The sequence below is a fragment of the Trichinella spiralis genome (assembly GCF_000181795.1).
Source record: "Trichinella spiralis strain ISS 195 chromosome Unknown Scfld9, whole genome shotgun sequence".
Classification (NCBI taxonomy): Eukaryota; Metazoa; Nematoda; class Enoplea; order Trichinellida; family Trichinellidae; genus Trichinella; species Trichinella spiralis.
Genome location: NW_003526948.1, coordinates 1,725,038 through 1,738,786, shown reverse-complemented (window position 1 = coordinate 1,738,786; position 13,749 = coordinate 1,725,038). Strand labels below are relative to the sequence as shown.

The 13,749-nt window shown below is 36.1% G+C and overlaps 5 protein-coding genes across 5 annotated transcripts; all 5 read right to left on the bottom strand.

Annotated features, from left to right (window-relative positions):
* Positions 1-668: 668 nt before the first annotated feature.
* Positions 669-3,168, bottom strand: Tsp_11575 (GHMP kinases C superfamily). Its single transcript, XM_003371440.1, has 9 exons — positions 3,054-3,168; positions 2,865-2,991; positions 2,564-2,718; positions 2,018-2,148; positions 1,869-1,964; positions 1,651-1,806; positions 1,379-1,589; positions 1,074-1,293; positions 669-867 (listed from the first exon to the last, which is right to left on the bottom strand). The coding sequence occupies exons 1-9, from the start codon at positions 3,166-3,168 to the stop codon at positions 669-671; spliced, it is 1,410 nt and encodes a 469-aa protein (XP_003371488.1).
* A 4-nt stretch (positions 3,169-3,172) lies between these two features.
* On the bottom strand, positions 3,173-4,501 carry Tsp_11574 (conserved hypothetical protein). Its single transcript, XM_003371439.1, has 6 exons — positions 4,457-4,501; positions 4,012-4,019; positions 3,824-3,899; positions 3,458-3,550; positions 3,280-3,345; positions 3,173-3,217 (listed from the first exon to the last, which is right to left on the bottom strand). Exons 1-6 carry the CDS (start codon positions 4,499-4,501, stop codon positions 3,173-3,175), a joined length of 333 nt encoding a protein of 110 aa, XP_003371487.1.
* Positions 4,502-5,288: 787 nt separating this feature from the next.
* Positions 5,289-6,066, bottom strand: Tsp_11573 (conserved hypothetical protein). Its single transcript, XM_003371438.1, has 2 exons — positions 5,947-6,066; positions 5,289-5,486 (listed from the first exon to the last, which is right to left on the bottom strand). Exons 1-2 carry the CDS (start codon positions 6,064-6,066, stop codon positions 5,289-5,291), a joined length of 318 nt encoding a protein of 105 aa, XP_003371486.1.
* A 780-nt stretch (positions 6,067-6,846) lies between these two features.
* Tsp_11572 (hypothetical protein) lies at positions 6,847-8,907 on the bottom strand. Its single transcript, XM_003371437.1, has one exon. It carries the CDS (start codon positions 8,905-8,907, stop codon positions 6,847-6,849), a length of 2,061 nt encoding a protein of 686 aa, XP_003371485.1.
* A 915-nt stretch (positions 8,908-9,822) lies between these two features.
* Tsp_11571 (dihydrouridine synthase (Dus) superfamily) lies at positions 9,823-13,481 on the bottom strand. The gene is made up of 9 exons (XM_003371436.1): positions 13,392-13,481; positions 13,156-13,315; positions 13,000-13,109; positions 12,053-12,243; positions 11,104-11,310; positions 10,940-11,023; positions 10,779-10,860; positions 10,368-10,456; positions 9,823-9,877 (listed from the first exon to the last, which is right to left on the bottom strand). The coding sequence occupies exons 1-9, from the start codon at positions 13,479-13,481 to the stop codon at positions 9,823-9,825; spliced, it is 1,068 nt and encodes a 355-aa protein (XP_003371484.1).
* Between the last annotated feature and the right edge of the window lie 268 nt (positions 13,482-13,749).

The following is a 13,749-nucleotide window of genomic DNA, read 5'->3' as shown; positions in this document are numbered from 1 at the left end:
GCTAATTTACATATTTTTAGCGACAAAATGATTTTACCAAAGTCGGCACTTTGAACAGTCAGAGAACGAATTACTTTAGCTAGCTATTGTACTTTCATGATCATAAATTTCGCTTCATAATAAATAATATTTTTTAAATTATTATTATCAGTAAAAGAAATTCAAAATTATAGACTGTTTCATGATCATCTGATGAAACAGTTGAATAACAAAATTTTTTCAATTTGTTTTCATCAAATTTAAAAGAGTTGCGCAAAGTAGCTAATAAAATACCAGTCGTAGATTAGAAATTTATTTTCCAATATTGTGCAACACTGAAAAGATAAACGGCACTGCAAGAAAGTTGCAGACCTTACTGTTACAGAGAAAGATATTTTGCATTAAATAAATTAGCATGTACGTGTTCGACATTTATTACGCATCACACAGCATCTGATAAATAAATGAGAAGCAAATAAAACTCGTAATTTCCCTGCATATTACTGCAGTTTATAAATCACAGTATCTTGTAAATCATGATAAATATCAGTAAAAGCTTCTCTTGGATAAGATGTAATAAAAATATGCAAAAGTAGAAAGTGTATTTACGATGTATTGAAATGTTCACTTACAATTTCCTAAGAAGAAGAAGAAGAAGAAGAAGAAGAAGAAGAAGGAATAGAAACGTTTCAATTGTGTGGTAGACTAAAAATCTGCAAGCCTTGTCCAGGTGAAACGAAGAAAGGCTTATAAGATCTAAAAGCGCTTCCTGCGATGTATTGTTCTATTGATTCTTTAAAACTTTCCGCTCGTTCGGCATCGATCAATGCAACAACAGGACCACCCCATCCTAGTCCAGTCAAACGACTTCCTATGGCACCAAATTTCCTAAAAATTCTCATATTTATTAAATATTCAAACAAAATTTGCATAATATCAAAACGCTGAGCAAATAGTAGAAGTGAATGAAATAGTAGTTGATCAGACAATTGACACGGATATTTCTCGATCCACGTGAAATAATCAAATTGCAATGAAAAAAACAATGAAAAATAGCAGCATAAAAAAGGATAGAAAAGAAATTAGCAGCTAACTTGAACATCTGCTGGATGAAATCCAATTCTTCACAGGTACAGTCGTAGAAGTATGAACACGAGTGGTGACTGTCGTCCAGCAATTTTCCCAGCTTTGTCAGGCAAAGATCCTCTGACAACTGACCGTTGGCAAATTGATCGCAAATCGAACGAAACTCTTTCACACGCATCGATTCTTCAATCACGTGTCTGGCTCTCCTTTTCAAATAAAATTGTTCTTCTGAAATTTGCATAACAACAAATCTCAATCGACATAAAAAAACAAAAAAAGCTATCAGAATATGTAAATTAATTAATAAAATCACTGGTTCGGTAACGTCGGCGACGTAATATGTCCAATTCACATTCGTTGCACTGCAAGAAGCTTATTATCTCGGCAATTGTGTAAGAGACTTGTCTGAATGGAGACAACGCAATTTCTTTGAATGTGTTGTCGTCAATGTCACCGACAGCGTCCTGAACTTCCCTAATAGTATTCATCTTACGCCAGTCCAGTCCAAAAACTTTAGCAATAAACTGAAAATTTAAATAAATTAATTCCAAATAAACCAATAAATAAACAATAAAAGCAAACAACTTTTGTTGCTAAACAACATTCCGTCACACGTTTGCTGAACAAAGGAAACTTTGCATTTTTCGCCGATTGAAGTCCACAATGGAAAACCAGAAAACGAGCCTTCGGCGGCAAAGTGACATCGTCGAGACGAAGCGGTTTAAACTGAATATATTTCGCCTGCAAGATCAGCAAAAATTTTCAAAGTGAGCAGCTTGCAATTGAAATGAATAAAAACCGACCGCTCCTTGTCGTGCGGTAAAACAAATTAAGTTATCCATAGGGCCACGAACAAGGTCAGCGTTTTGGTATTCTGAACACAATTCCGCCAAAGTTTCCTGAATTTTGAAAAAATGAAAAAAATTGATCTTCATTTTCAAATTTACTGTACTTTGGTTATGGTGCGGAAATTGCCATCGCCCACCGCGACCATTGTACACGCCGCTGCACAACAAACAAGTGCAGTAGAGATAGCTAAGCCCCTACGTTCTGGCAGTTTGCTACTGATCATCGCTTTGAAGCCTGCAAAAAATACATTTCAATCGAAAATCACTTTCTTTATAATTAATTAATAAAACTTTTCGTGAAAATTTCGACAATACTATCAATTATTGTACAACTTTTACATGATCAACAAGAAAAAATCCAACATTCTACAAACTAACTAACTCTAATTCACAATATGCTTTCTCAATTTCTTCCATCTATATATTTACAAAAATAAATATATACAAATGTATTTATTTATTGAACATAATAAAAATTAGATGAACGGTGCCAAATAATTTCCAATTTCCCCATTAAACTATTCTCAACGCCTATAGTATTAAACTTATGTTTCTCATTAAACTATAATTTAAACAGTAAAAACTGTAAATATGGAACAAAAAGTTAAATTTCAAATTCAAAGAAAACATATTTCTTGAAGATTAATTACCTTTAAAAGTAAGTTTCACTTCCGCATCTTCGCTCGCTTTATACTGATATTCTTCAATGTGATCCATCGCAGCCACAACGCCAGTCAAAAAATAATCTTTCCAGCTCAGATTCTTGCAAGATGTAATAAAGTAGGAATATAATGCTTCAAATGGCCTAAAAACAATTAAACATTTACCTCTGACCATCAAGAATAAATGCAATAAATCCCACTATAAATAAATAAAAGCCAAAAATGTTGGAAAATTTAACTTAATTTATACAACTAAAACGTGTTTATTAATATTGTCATGTAGAATTACTCGTATTTGGGGTCAGTGTTACAAACAGTTATCTCTTCAGAATTTTGATTAACAGAAAATGCAGCATAGATGCATTCATCGACTGCCATCGGAAGTACTGGATAACCGCTATAATCAATGTGTTCACCTGTTAAATATTAACATCATATCATGGAATATAAATATTAACTGCAGCAATATCGCAATAACCTATAATGTTCATCCTTCCAGGACTCTTAACAACATATTCGGCTTCACAGTTGTACCGATCTCGAAAAGCTTGCAGCAATTCACTGAACTGAGAAACATCGTTGGTAGATTCCATCATCTTAACGAATCGAAAATTTCAATCTTGTTATTGAATATAACAGCATCTCAAATTAATTAACATCTTTAAAAATTTATCCAAGTTAGAAACATTCTATTTTGCAATAACTTTCCAAGACAAGTTCATTTCAATAACAAAAGTACTTTGCATCATAACAATTTCACACGATTTAGACTGCATTACATATATTTTATAAGAAAAAATGTTCTGTCAGATAATCAGTAAACAAAAAAAGAGATTCTTAAAGCCATATTAAAAATTATTAAAAATAATCAAAACATGTAACTTCGAGTGACTCTGAGCATCTTCTCATTTTACACAACGCATAGAAATGCATTACTGTATGATATGACGCGCAAATAATATTACAGTAAAACAGCTGTGACATAAAAATAAATTATAATTGTGAGCATAATTAAAAATCAAAAGTAAACTATTCAGTATGAAAAACTAATTGTTTTCTCCAATAAGCAACATTAACGACCTGATATTTCAGGAAAAAAACTAAAAGAGTATAGAGCATAATAAAAAATACTTTTTTAATTTCTCAACGAAAAATAAACAAAAATACAAATAATTATTTGATAATATCAATTTTCAAAAAAGAATAAAGAAAGGCTTCAGACGCCTAACAACGCTTCCTTCGATGTACCGTACTACTGATTCTTGAATATTTTTCGCTCGGTGGGCATTGATCAATGCGATAACAGCACCACCGGCGATAACACCTTCAGAAAAGCATTTATTACTTCATTAACGCTACCTTAAGGCAATAATCACGTCGCACATAGCTTGAAAAACAGACTGATTGAAATTTATACCGTTTCAGTAATTAAAAACAGGAATCTCTAAACAAGAAAACAAAAAGATAAAAATTTCAAATAAAAACTTATGCGTTGTGCAATTCACGTATTGCCCAGAAATGAGCACTTCAACAGCACAGATAAAATAAAATCGAGAATAAAGACAATACAAACAGTATGATTTGATGAAATGTAGGATATATTTTTATATTTGAATTTTCATTGCATAAATCGGTGAAGTATCACCATTTCTTACATTAATGCTATAGCTGATTTGGCTGTGATTGGAATATTTTGTCAATCAAGTAATGGAATAGCTATTAAAAAAACAACTGCAATTGAATACCCAGAAATTGGACATGCGACTTTGAATTACTTTTTTTTGTCTCATCATCCCCTGCTTTCCCAAATGTTCAGAAAGTGTGAATGTTGGTTGTTTGGTTATTATGCTAATTTTTGTGCAGTAAATTTGAATGACTTACCGTACGCTGTTCAACGTTAACAGAGCTCAAGTTAACTGTCAGCATTTTTTGCACTCAGTTGGAAATGAGAAGAACAAAAATGGCATTTTGCATATTTTGCATTTGCATGTTTTTTTTCATTGATTAGCTAATCGTCCAAATTACCATATCTGTTTGTGTGAATGAAATGTGAACAGTCGACTTTTATATTGAAACGTTACTTCTTTCCAAAGAGTAAAAAACACCATTTCACAGAAAACGATTAATGAGCTGGAAGTTTTTGTTTTTGTCCAATTTATGCATGTCCAACAGAAATCATGCGAGTGAAGCGCCAAATTTTTATAAATAGATTTTCTGATAATTAATTAATGACAAACGATTGAATACGCAACGTGGATCGTTTCCCCATCTCTACAGTTGTCTGTGTATGCTACGACGCGTCGGCTGACCAATAGAACAAGCTTGACATACAAGTTTGTTGAAGCTTCATTTAAAAAAATACAGACAACTATTAATTTAAATCAATAAATTCAACTTAGTCAATTAATTTAATCAAATACTTATAACTTTAATTCAAAATTATTGCTCATGAGTTTAACAAATGTTTTTTTCTTCAGGTTAAAATTTTTAGCAAATTAATGATATTAAAAGTTAATTCAAAAAAAAGAAAGCAACCCTTTGAACATGAATAACAACACTCGTTGATATTAACATATTGAAATGTAAACATATCATTTATTTGCATTTCAAATAAAATCATTCGATATTGTAAAGCAACTTTGAAAACATTTTAAACCATTTAATGTGGAAAAAGATTGGTGCTCCCCTGCCAGGCAGATTAGCACCGATCTTCCTATGTTTTTGATTCGAATGTTGGAATGGAGCAGTGTGCCTTTATCCATAACTTCATTCTTATCTTTCGCATTGCTGCGGATGCTCCATTCCGCCAGTGATTATCTATCGCGGTGACTTCACTACCCTTTGAGAGTGGGGTGGCATTGTCTGGCTTGGCGCATCTTTTGGTAAGATTGCCATGTATGGAAGTTATGGCCTGGGATAGTTTTGAATACAGAACATGTGAATATGCGGTGTGCTCATATTGGCACTTCAACCGCTAGCGTACTTAGTGTATATGTACGCTTAGCTTTTTCAACCGTCTCCGGGAATCGAACACGGCTGGGGAGGGCGTTGGCTTCGCTGGCTATTAACCACTACGCCACACCACCCTCCAACCGTTAATAATCAATTTCTTTATTTATGTTTACAACACTGATACCGATTTTCACTAAAATTAAGCAGTTTTTAAATTTTTGACTTTTAATTTTTAAAAATTAGCATTAATAAACTTCGAAATTTTCAATTTCTGCAATTAAAAAACTTAAATAGCACATGAATACTTTGTTTTCAATGACTTTCAATAATTAAATAAAAAAATTTATAAATTTATAAAATTTATAAATTTATAAATTTTTTTAGCTACAATGCAAAGTTAGTTAACCTTTTTAATTTACGCCAGCACACATACTTTTTGCCACATGCTCTGACTTCAGTTGATTCTGATCAATCAAGGATCGATGTAGATGAGTTAAATATTTTTTGGCGTTTCTTTCGCATTTCATAACTTTCTCCATTGTTTTTATATACCTGCTTTTAAGCTTCTTAAAAAGTTGTTTACTGTTAAACAATTCTATCTTACAGTGAATTTTTTTTAATTTACGCAAATACATTGCCAAATAATAATGCAGGTATACAAAAAATCGTACCATCATGAAGCTAAAGCAGATTATTTTTCAATTCGTGATAAACAGTTTAGGTTTTTTTTCAACTGAAATATTGTTTTCAAAAATAATTTATAATTTTATTACATACTGAAAATTTATATGGGACAGATCGAAAATGATTCTAAGATAAGTAAAAAGTATTAGTGCAAAAATTAAGCGAATTTATGAAAAATAAATATAATTTTGATAACTGAAGGGAAAAATAGTTCAAACTAATAGAATAAGAAATTTTGAAAACGAACCCAAATTTCTTCGATAACTGATGAAAAGTAATGCACTAGGGTGGGTACTTTGTTAAATCGAGACGCATTCGAATTATGCCCAAAAGACAGCAGCAGAATGTTGCAGAATCTTCAAACACGTACTCAGAAAATTTTGTACCTGTTTTTCACGATTACTGTATTAAATGTTGGTTTGTCTTCATCAAGTGGTGGTTGATTCGTCGAAGCCGTTGCTATTGGGGCATTATTTGCTGATAAAACGCAGCTTCAGTAGCTCATTAGAAAATTTGCGCAGTGTTAACAGTTCTTTATTTCATTATTATTAGCAAATGGAAACAAGTAAAGAAACGCTTGTGCATGCATGGATGTTCGGTTTGAAATATGCGAAGGAGAAAATTTTGTTTGCTGATCAGTGAGAACGAATAGTTTTCATTTCTCTTCCAGAGTTGATCAAAGCAGACTGTTCTCTGCGTTTCGGTTCCATTTTGGAACGTTCCAAATAAAGAGCCAACACAACGACAACCAGTGTGGTGAGGATCAGAGCGGAAAGCGTCGCCCCGAAAGCGGCTTTGCCCAATGTGGGCGTTTGGAACAACGAGCTCGCCTGGTTGGCGACGGGGTCGAGCTGTGCATATGTGGCGACCAGAACCGCGGCCTGGACCAGCAGGGCGCAGCGAAGCAGCGGCGGTCGACCGAGTGCGGCGAACAGCAACGCCCCGGCGCCGGCGACCAATGTCCCGCGGACGATGGAACCGTCGCCGCACAAAGCTGCCAATTTGGGCGATTTGGCGTGGCTGGTGAACAGGCGGCCGCCGACGCCCACCTCCACCGAGCCGGTCAGCGTCTGCCAAATTGCCAACAAGCGGAGCAGTTTGAAAATTGCACCTCCCAGTTGACCGGGACCGTTTGGGACGAGGCGCCATTTGGTGGTTAGGGTTTTCAACGCGCTCAGCAGCAGGAAAAAGCTGATCGCCAGCTCGAGCAGAGCGATCAGGAAAAGCGCCATGTGCACGGCCAAATTGGAGCCGGTCATTCGACTGGCGACTACTCGCACGCTGGACGGCGATATGGACCAGGCGGTGTGGAAAATGAACAAGTAGACATCTCGGAAGGCGTACGGTAGGCAGAAGAAGGACACGCTGGCTGCCAGAGCGACTACAGTCGACTCGTTCCAGCGTCTCAATGTCAGCAGACCGCTGCAGACGACGAACACGGGCAGTGGTGTGAAATCCAACTTGTACATGTAAAACATGCCGACGGCTAGCACGTCCAAAAGGGCGTAGGCCAAGCCGAGCAGGGTTTGGATGAAAGGTAAAATTGAGCTTGCGAAACGTCGACGGCGCCATTTTTTTTCACGCGAAATACCGCCGTTGCCCGGTTGCACGACGTCGGAGTTCAAGCTGAATTTGGTCATTTTGTAAAACAAATAGCCGGTCAAGGCGGACAACAGCGCGTAGGTGATCGTCAACAGCAGACAAAGGAAGAGTCGAATTTCGTAAAAGAAAGCGCTGTGGCGAGACGTTGCTGACCAGTGGTCGAGAATGAAGGAGAACAAGGCGAACGGGCGGTGGGAAAAATTGACCGCCAACAACAAGCTGACTCCGTGCAACAGGGCCGCCGTGGTCAGCATCGCACGGGCGCGGTCGGCCAGAGCGACCACACTCATGCAGCCGGCACTGGTCATCAGCAAGCACAACGGCAACATGTCGGCGTCGATTGGATTCAGGTCGACGTTGTTGCCGGCGTACAGTACTTCGATGGAAACGTACCAGGCGGTCAATAGCAAGCCCAAGATCAACTGCACCACCGACGCGATTGTCAATCTCGGGCTGGTCAACAGTACATCCCGACGTTGACCGGGTCCGGCTGTCGAGGACAACAGTTGACGACAGTCGCGGAACAACAGCACCGTCGTCAACCAAGCCAACAAGCCCAACACCACGACCGAGATATTCAAATGAAATAGATTACCAGTGCCAGCAGCCGGCGACTGATTTGCCGAAGTTCCATTGTTGAAATTGACGGGCGGTGATTTGGCATCCAAGTGGGCGAAATAGGCGCCGGCTAAATGTGTGGACAATGAACCGATCGCCATGACAGCCGACACTAGGCAATTCATCGTGGCCAAGCTGAGCAGCAGGTCGCTGTGGAGCAGTTGGGATCCAACAGCACTCAGTCCTACCATCAACAACAGCACGTTGTTCCACAGTAATTCCGCCTGGTAACTGTGGCGACTGATTGCCAGAACCGTCGGCCGGAGCACAAACACCAATATACCGACAACGATGAACAGAATGCCGAACAACAAAGCCACGCAGCCGAATCCCATTACCCGGTGTTGGAGCCGTCTTCGCCCCTTCAACGCCGCTTGTTCAATGGTAAAATCTACCGTATTCACCAAACATCCCGTATCTTCTTCGACTTGTTCATTATCTTGCCTGTCACTGATCCATTTATCTTTCGTCAGCATTTCTACTGTTCGTTTAGCCTGTTCGTATATTTATCGTTGAAATTACGACCAAAAATTGGGAATTTCTTTGGAACTTTCTTTGAATAATCGTCCTGCCGTCAGGCAACCGACGAACGAAGCAACGACGATAGCAAACTTCTACCAACCGGCGAGATTGACCAGTTTTTCATTCCGTACACTATTGACAAACGGGACAAGGTCGCAAACTGGACCAAACAACGAATTTATGCATCTGCTAAGCACCGTTGCCTTGGAGATTTACCCAACACTAGGTGGCGTATTCAAGTTATTTTTTCATTTCTCTTTCCTGATATTAAGGAAGTTTAATTGGGTTTCGTTTTTATTTCAAACAAAATCTCTGTTATTCTTATTGACAACATATTTCTATAATATAATTCATTCACATGCACAAACAGTCATCTGCATATGTGCATTTACAGTCTAGTTGAATCAATAATAAATGAACCATTCGTTATCCGACAGTAATTACGGTATATGACACGATTCCAACAATTTGGATAAAGTTTGTTCAACTTGACAGAAAATTTTACAAAAAAAAAAGAAAACTTGCTCAACTTGAAATGACATTACATCACACTCAATATGTTCAAAATGCAACAGCTAGTTATTGAACAAATAGCAATTTTTCATACAATTTTTTCAAATCGTATATGTGAAAGTTGTCTACTAATATTCTTTTTCTTTGAGTATGAAAATTTTGCATTTTTTTCTTTTTCAAATTACACATTTAAGTGTTGTTTGCAAATCAAATTCAACAATTTGAAAACAACATAAACGACAATTGACCTTGAATACCATAATCTGTCATGTGAATTGGAAACGTATGAAAAGAATATCTGGGTCAAATGGCACGTTTGTGAGAAAAAGAAATTGAACCGTATTTATTTATCTATTTCAAATCATTTCCGCTCTTTTTACACTTTTATTTTCAAATTCCTCATATCGAGTTCTACAAATTGTACAGTATAAAAACTTGATTATCAGATAAATGTGAAACTACAAAAATTTTAATTCTTCCACAAATAATAGAACTTTATCGCCACGAATGAATCAAATCACATTATTGTGATTTTTATTTATTTTCTGAAATTTTATTTCATTATTTATTAAAATGTATGTTTTCTTTCAACTTCTCAACAATGTTCGCAGCTTAACATACAGAATCCATTTCACATTGCAACTTTTTGTTAATACTGGTCATTTTTTAATTCAAACAATGTTTGTTTGTTTTTCAATTTTATTTATTTCACAATGAAAATTTCCATTTTGTAATAAATAAAATTTCCAATTCTTTTCCCATAAATTAGTTGCTCTTCTTTAATCACAGACAGCTAGCTACTCATAGCCCCTTAAATAAACAAACGTTTATAATAGTTTTTTGTTCTGTTTTCTCTTTTCTATTGTTAAAACAAGCAAAATGTTCAACTGTTAAAACTTACGTAATCAAGCCAGCATGACCCCACTTTCCACTAACTGTGTGCTTGCCAGTGATCACGCAGTTGTCAGCAGTAACCACTCCGAGTTCATACTGGAAAAAATGTGCTATTTGAAAAAAATCTTTTTATAAATGAAACAATTCTACCTCATTATAAGCTAAACAGTCACGCTCATATAAAATTTCTATGCAATTTCGCAAAGCCAACGCGGCATCAGCTTCGTTCAGCTTAATCCCTTCTTTCTCACAATCTTCCAACTTCTTTTCCAAATAATGCTTAAATGTGGAAAAAAAACATTAATCAATTATTAAAAATTCAAAAAAAAATAATTTAAACACTGTCTACTTGAACCAGATAACTTCCCAAGCCAGTCGCGACGAAATTATTTGTATAAGACACCCCATACAAATTCACCGTGCCCAAATAGGGTGTCTTCGTCCCTTCCGTCACACCGCAAACAACGTACGAATTCCACAAAGGATTCAACTTCGAACGTCTACAGAAAATCAATAAAATTACATTATAACAACCGAGGGAAGAAGCAAATTTCACTGTACAATACAATTCAAACTCACCTTGCGTACAAAACACTGGTCAAAAAAGTATGCATGGAGGCTGGTGTAAATTCCCCTCTCATTTGAGAACTGTTCATTCCCATCCTGAAAGCACAATATGTCATTCAAAACAGTAAAATAAATAAACAAATCAAATATAAAACAATATCTGAAAGTGAACATACTGTCTGCCGTTGATGATGCTTTGTAGATATTGATAGTCGGCGTAATCACCGCTAACGCCAAGAATTGTGTTATCGTTTACTCGCATAAGACGAGACACGCCCTTATAACGTGAAAAACGACCATAAGATAGCTTTGTATCTGCAGCAATTACAACCCCTTGGTCAAACATCAACGCAATTACTGATGCGCCAGTACAAACAGGTTCCCTCAAAATGAATCAATTTTACAAACAAAAAACATACCAAGAAATTTCAAAGAAAAACAAAAAAAATCTACTGAACAATAATTACCCTGCTCGTAAGCTTGCATTATCATCATGGAAAAGTGTTTCAGCAATCATTTTCTCCAAAAAATCTTACGAGAAAAAAAATCATACCGATATACATATATATACATACATCTGCATAGATAATGTCACATATAATGTATATGAAATAAATATATGTGTATTACAACACATTCTGAATCGTAAAAATGGAAAACAATATACCCGTACAATATATTTACTTGTTTTTTCCCAAAGATTGCTCAAAATCAAACAATATTCCACCTCATACAAAAGAACAAAGAACGAAATATTTCATCCATGAAACATATTAATTTGAACATAACATGGCATTTTTACAATCAAAATTAAAATTCTCATTAAACAAATAACAAAATTTGACGCCGTGTTATACCAAACAATCAATAAATCATATGGAATAGACAATATCTTCTTTCATTTGTTTGCCATCACATGCAGCACGTCCTGCACATTTCGAACAGAAATTTGCAATGACTTAAATGATGTAACCTGCACGTTAATAAAGTTCATTAAAGTTACAGTAATATTCCTGACGTATAGCTCGGTTTTCTGTGAATAATAACTAGTTGCATAAATACAAAACTAACCTGGATTTTCAAGCTTGTTTTAGCTTTCGCTTTTTATTCGAGAGCCTCAGCAACCTCTTAACTTGATGCTTTGAAATTCCCAATTCATTCGCTTGTTTTACAATAAATTCTTTCCTGCTCTTTCTCTTTTCTATCCATTCGGAAGTCTCTAACAATACTGAAGAACGCGGTTGGCATTGCCAAAATGGTTCTGAATCCGCCGCATCTTCGGTCAATGACTGTGCGATCCATTTTTCACTGATTTCCTTCAAAAAGAACAATAAAAATCAAAGCTAACTATGTACTTTTGCAAAAGTACAAACCAAGAAACGACTTTTCAAACGTTGTACAACTGAAACAGCTTCATCCAAATCGGTGCATTTGTGTAAATCTTCGCACAAATCTAGATAATGATAAAAACTAGAAGCAAAATAAACCTCTTATTGTAGAATTATAAAAAACAAACAAACAAACATATACTTGCCATCTGTGACACAATTTAAATAAATGCGCTCGTACAAAAGAAATTGGACAAGGGTACTCTTTGACAAGATTTAAATACTCTAAGCAAGGCTCCCAAACTGGGGCTTGGCGATTTTCAAACAAGTATGGATTGCTCAAATTACTTTCTGAAACAATACAAATTACACATGAATCATAATATACGCTTTACACCTGCACACATCACCCCATCGGCACCAGTACATTTTAAACATCGGTCAATGTCAGCGAAGTATCGAATGCTGCCGTTCGCAAATACGGGAATTTGCAAAGCACTTCTGAGGTAGGTTTTCCAATATGAATAATATAATAATAATGTTTACAAATAAATAATAAGCTCAAGAAGTACTTCACAGCTGCTATGTGATCCCAATCGGCTAAACCACAAGTACGACCTTTTTGTTCTCGTGTTCGTCCATGGACGGCAAGAAGCTGAAAATAAAAAAGAAAATTTAAAAGTTAAATTTAAAAAATCTGACAAAAATGTTAATAATCGATAATTAAAATAACAAATTGCTCACCGTACAACCTGATGCTTGTATCATTTGCGCATATTCAACTGTACGTCGAACTTCGGGAAAAATGCGTATTTTGCACGTGACTGGGATAGGCAATCGACATGCAGATTTAACTAAACGAACAATTTAATAATAGAATTTTCAACCTATTACACTAACTTAAAGAGCTAACAAGATCCCAATCATCCTGCAAGTAGGCACCGTACTTGCCACGTCGCGCAATCGTCTGCGGACACCCCAAATTAATATCGATGGCGTCGCATTGGTTAGCTACAAGCGACGCGGCATTGAATAAAGTTTCAGGTTCGTTCGCACAAAACTAATTTAAGTCAAAATCAAATTACATTTTACATTCACAAGGTAAACTATCCAATATCCTGAATCATACAAAATACCTGAGCAATAAGAGGTCGATCTTCTGGACAAGTTGTAAAATGAGTTTTCCGATACAGTTCATCGGTCAGAAAATTGCCAGCATGCAGCATCGGAGTGTAACAAAGCTGAGCACCATGACGTCGACACAACAAACGCCAAGGAAGTTCGCTGTATTCGAATAAAAACACATGAACAAAAATAAATTTAAAAAATTATACGCAGCTCTTCTTCAATGTCGAAAGCATAATAAAGCATCAACAGTAATACCTCTGCTCCACCATGGGTGCCACAACAAATTTCGGTTGCCCAATACGTTTGTAGAAGTCCCATGGATCTTCAGGCATTATAAACGTCAAAATCGAAAAATCAAAATATAAA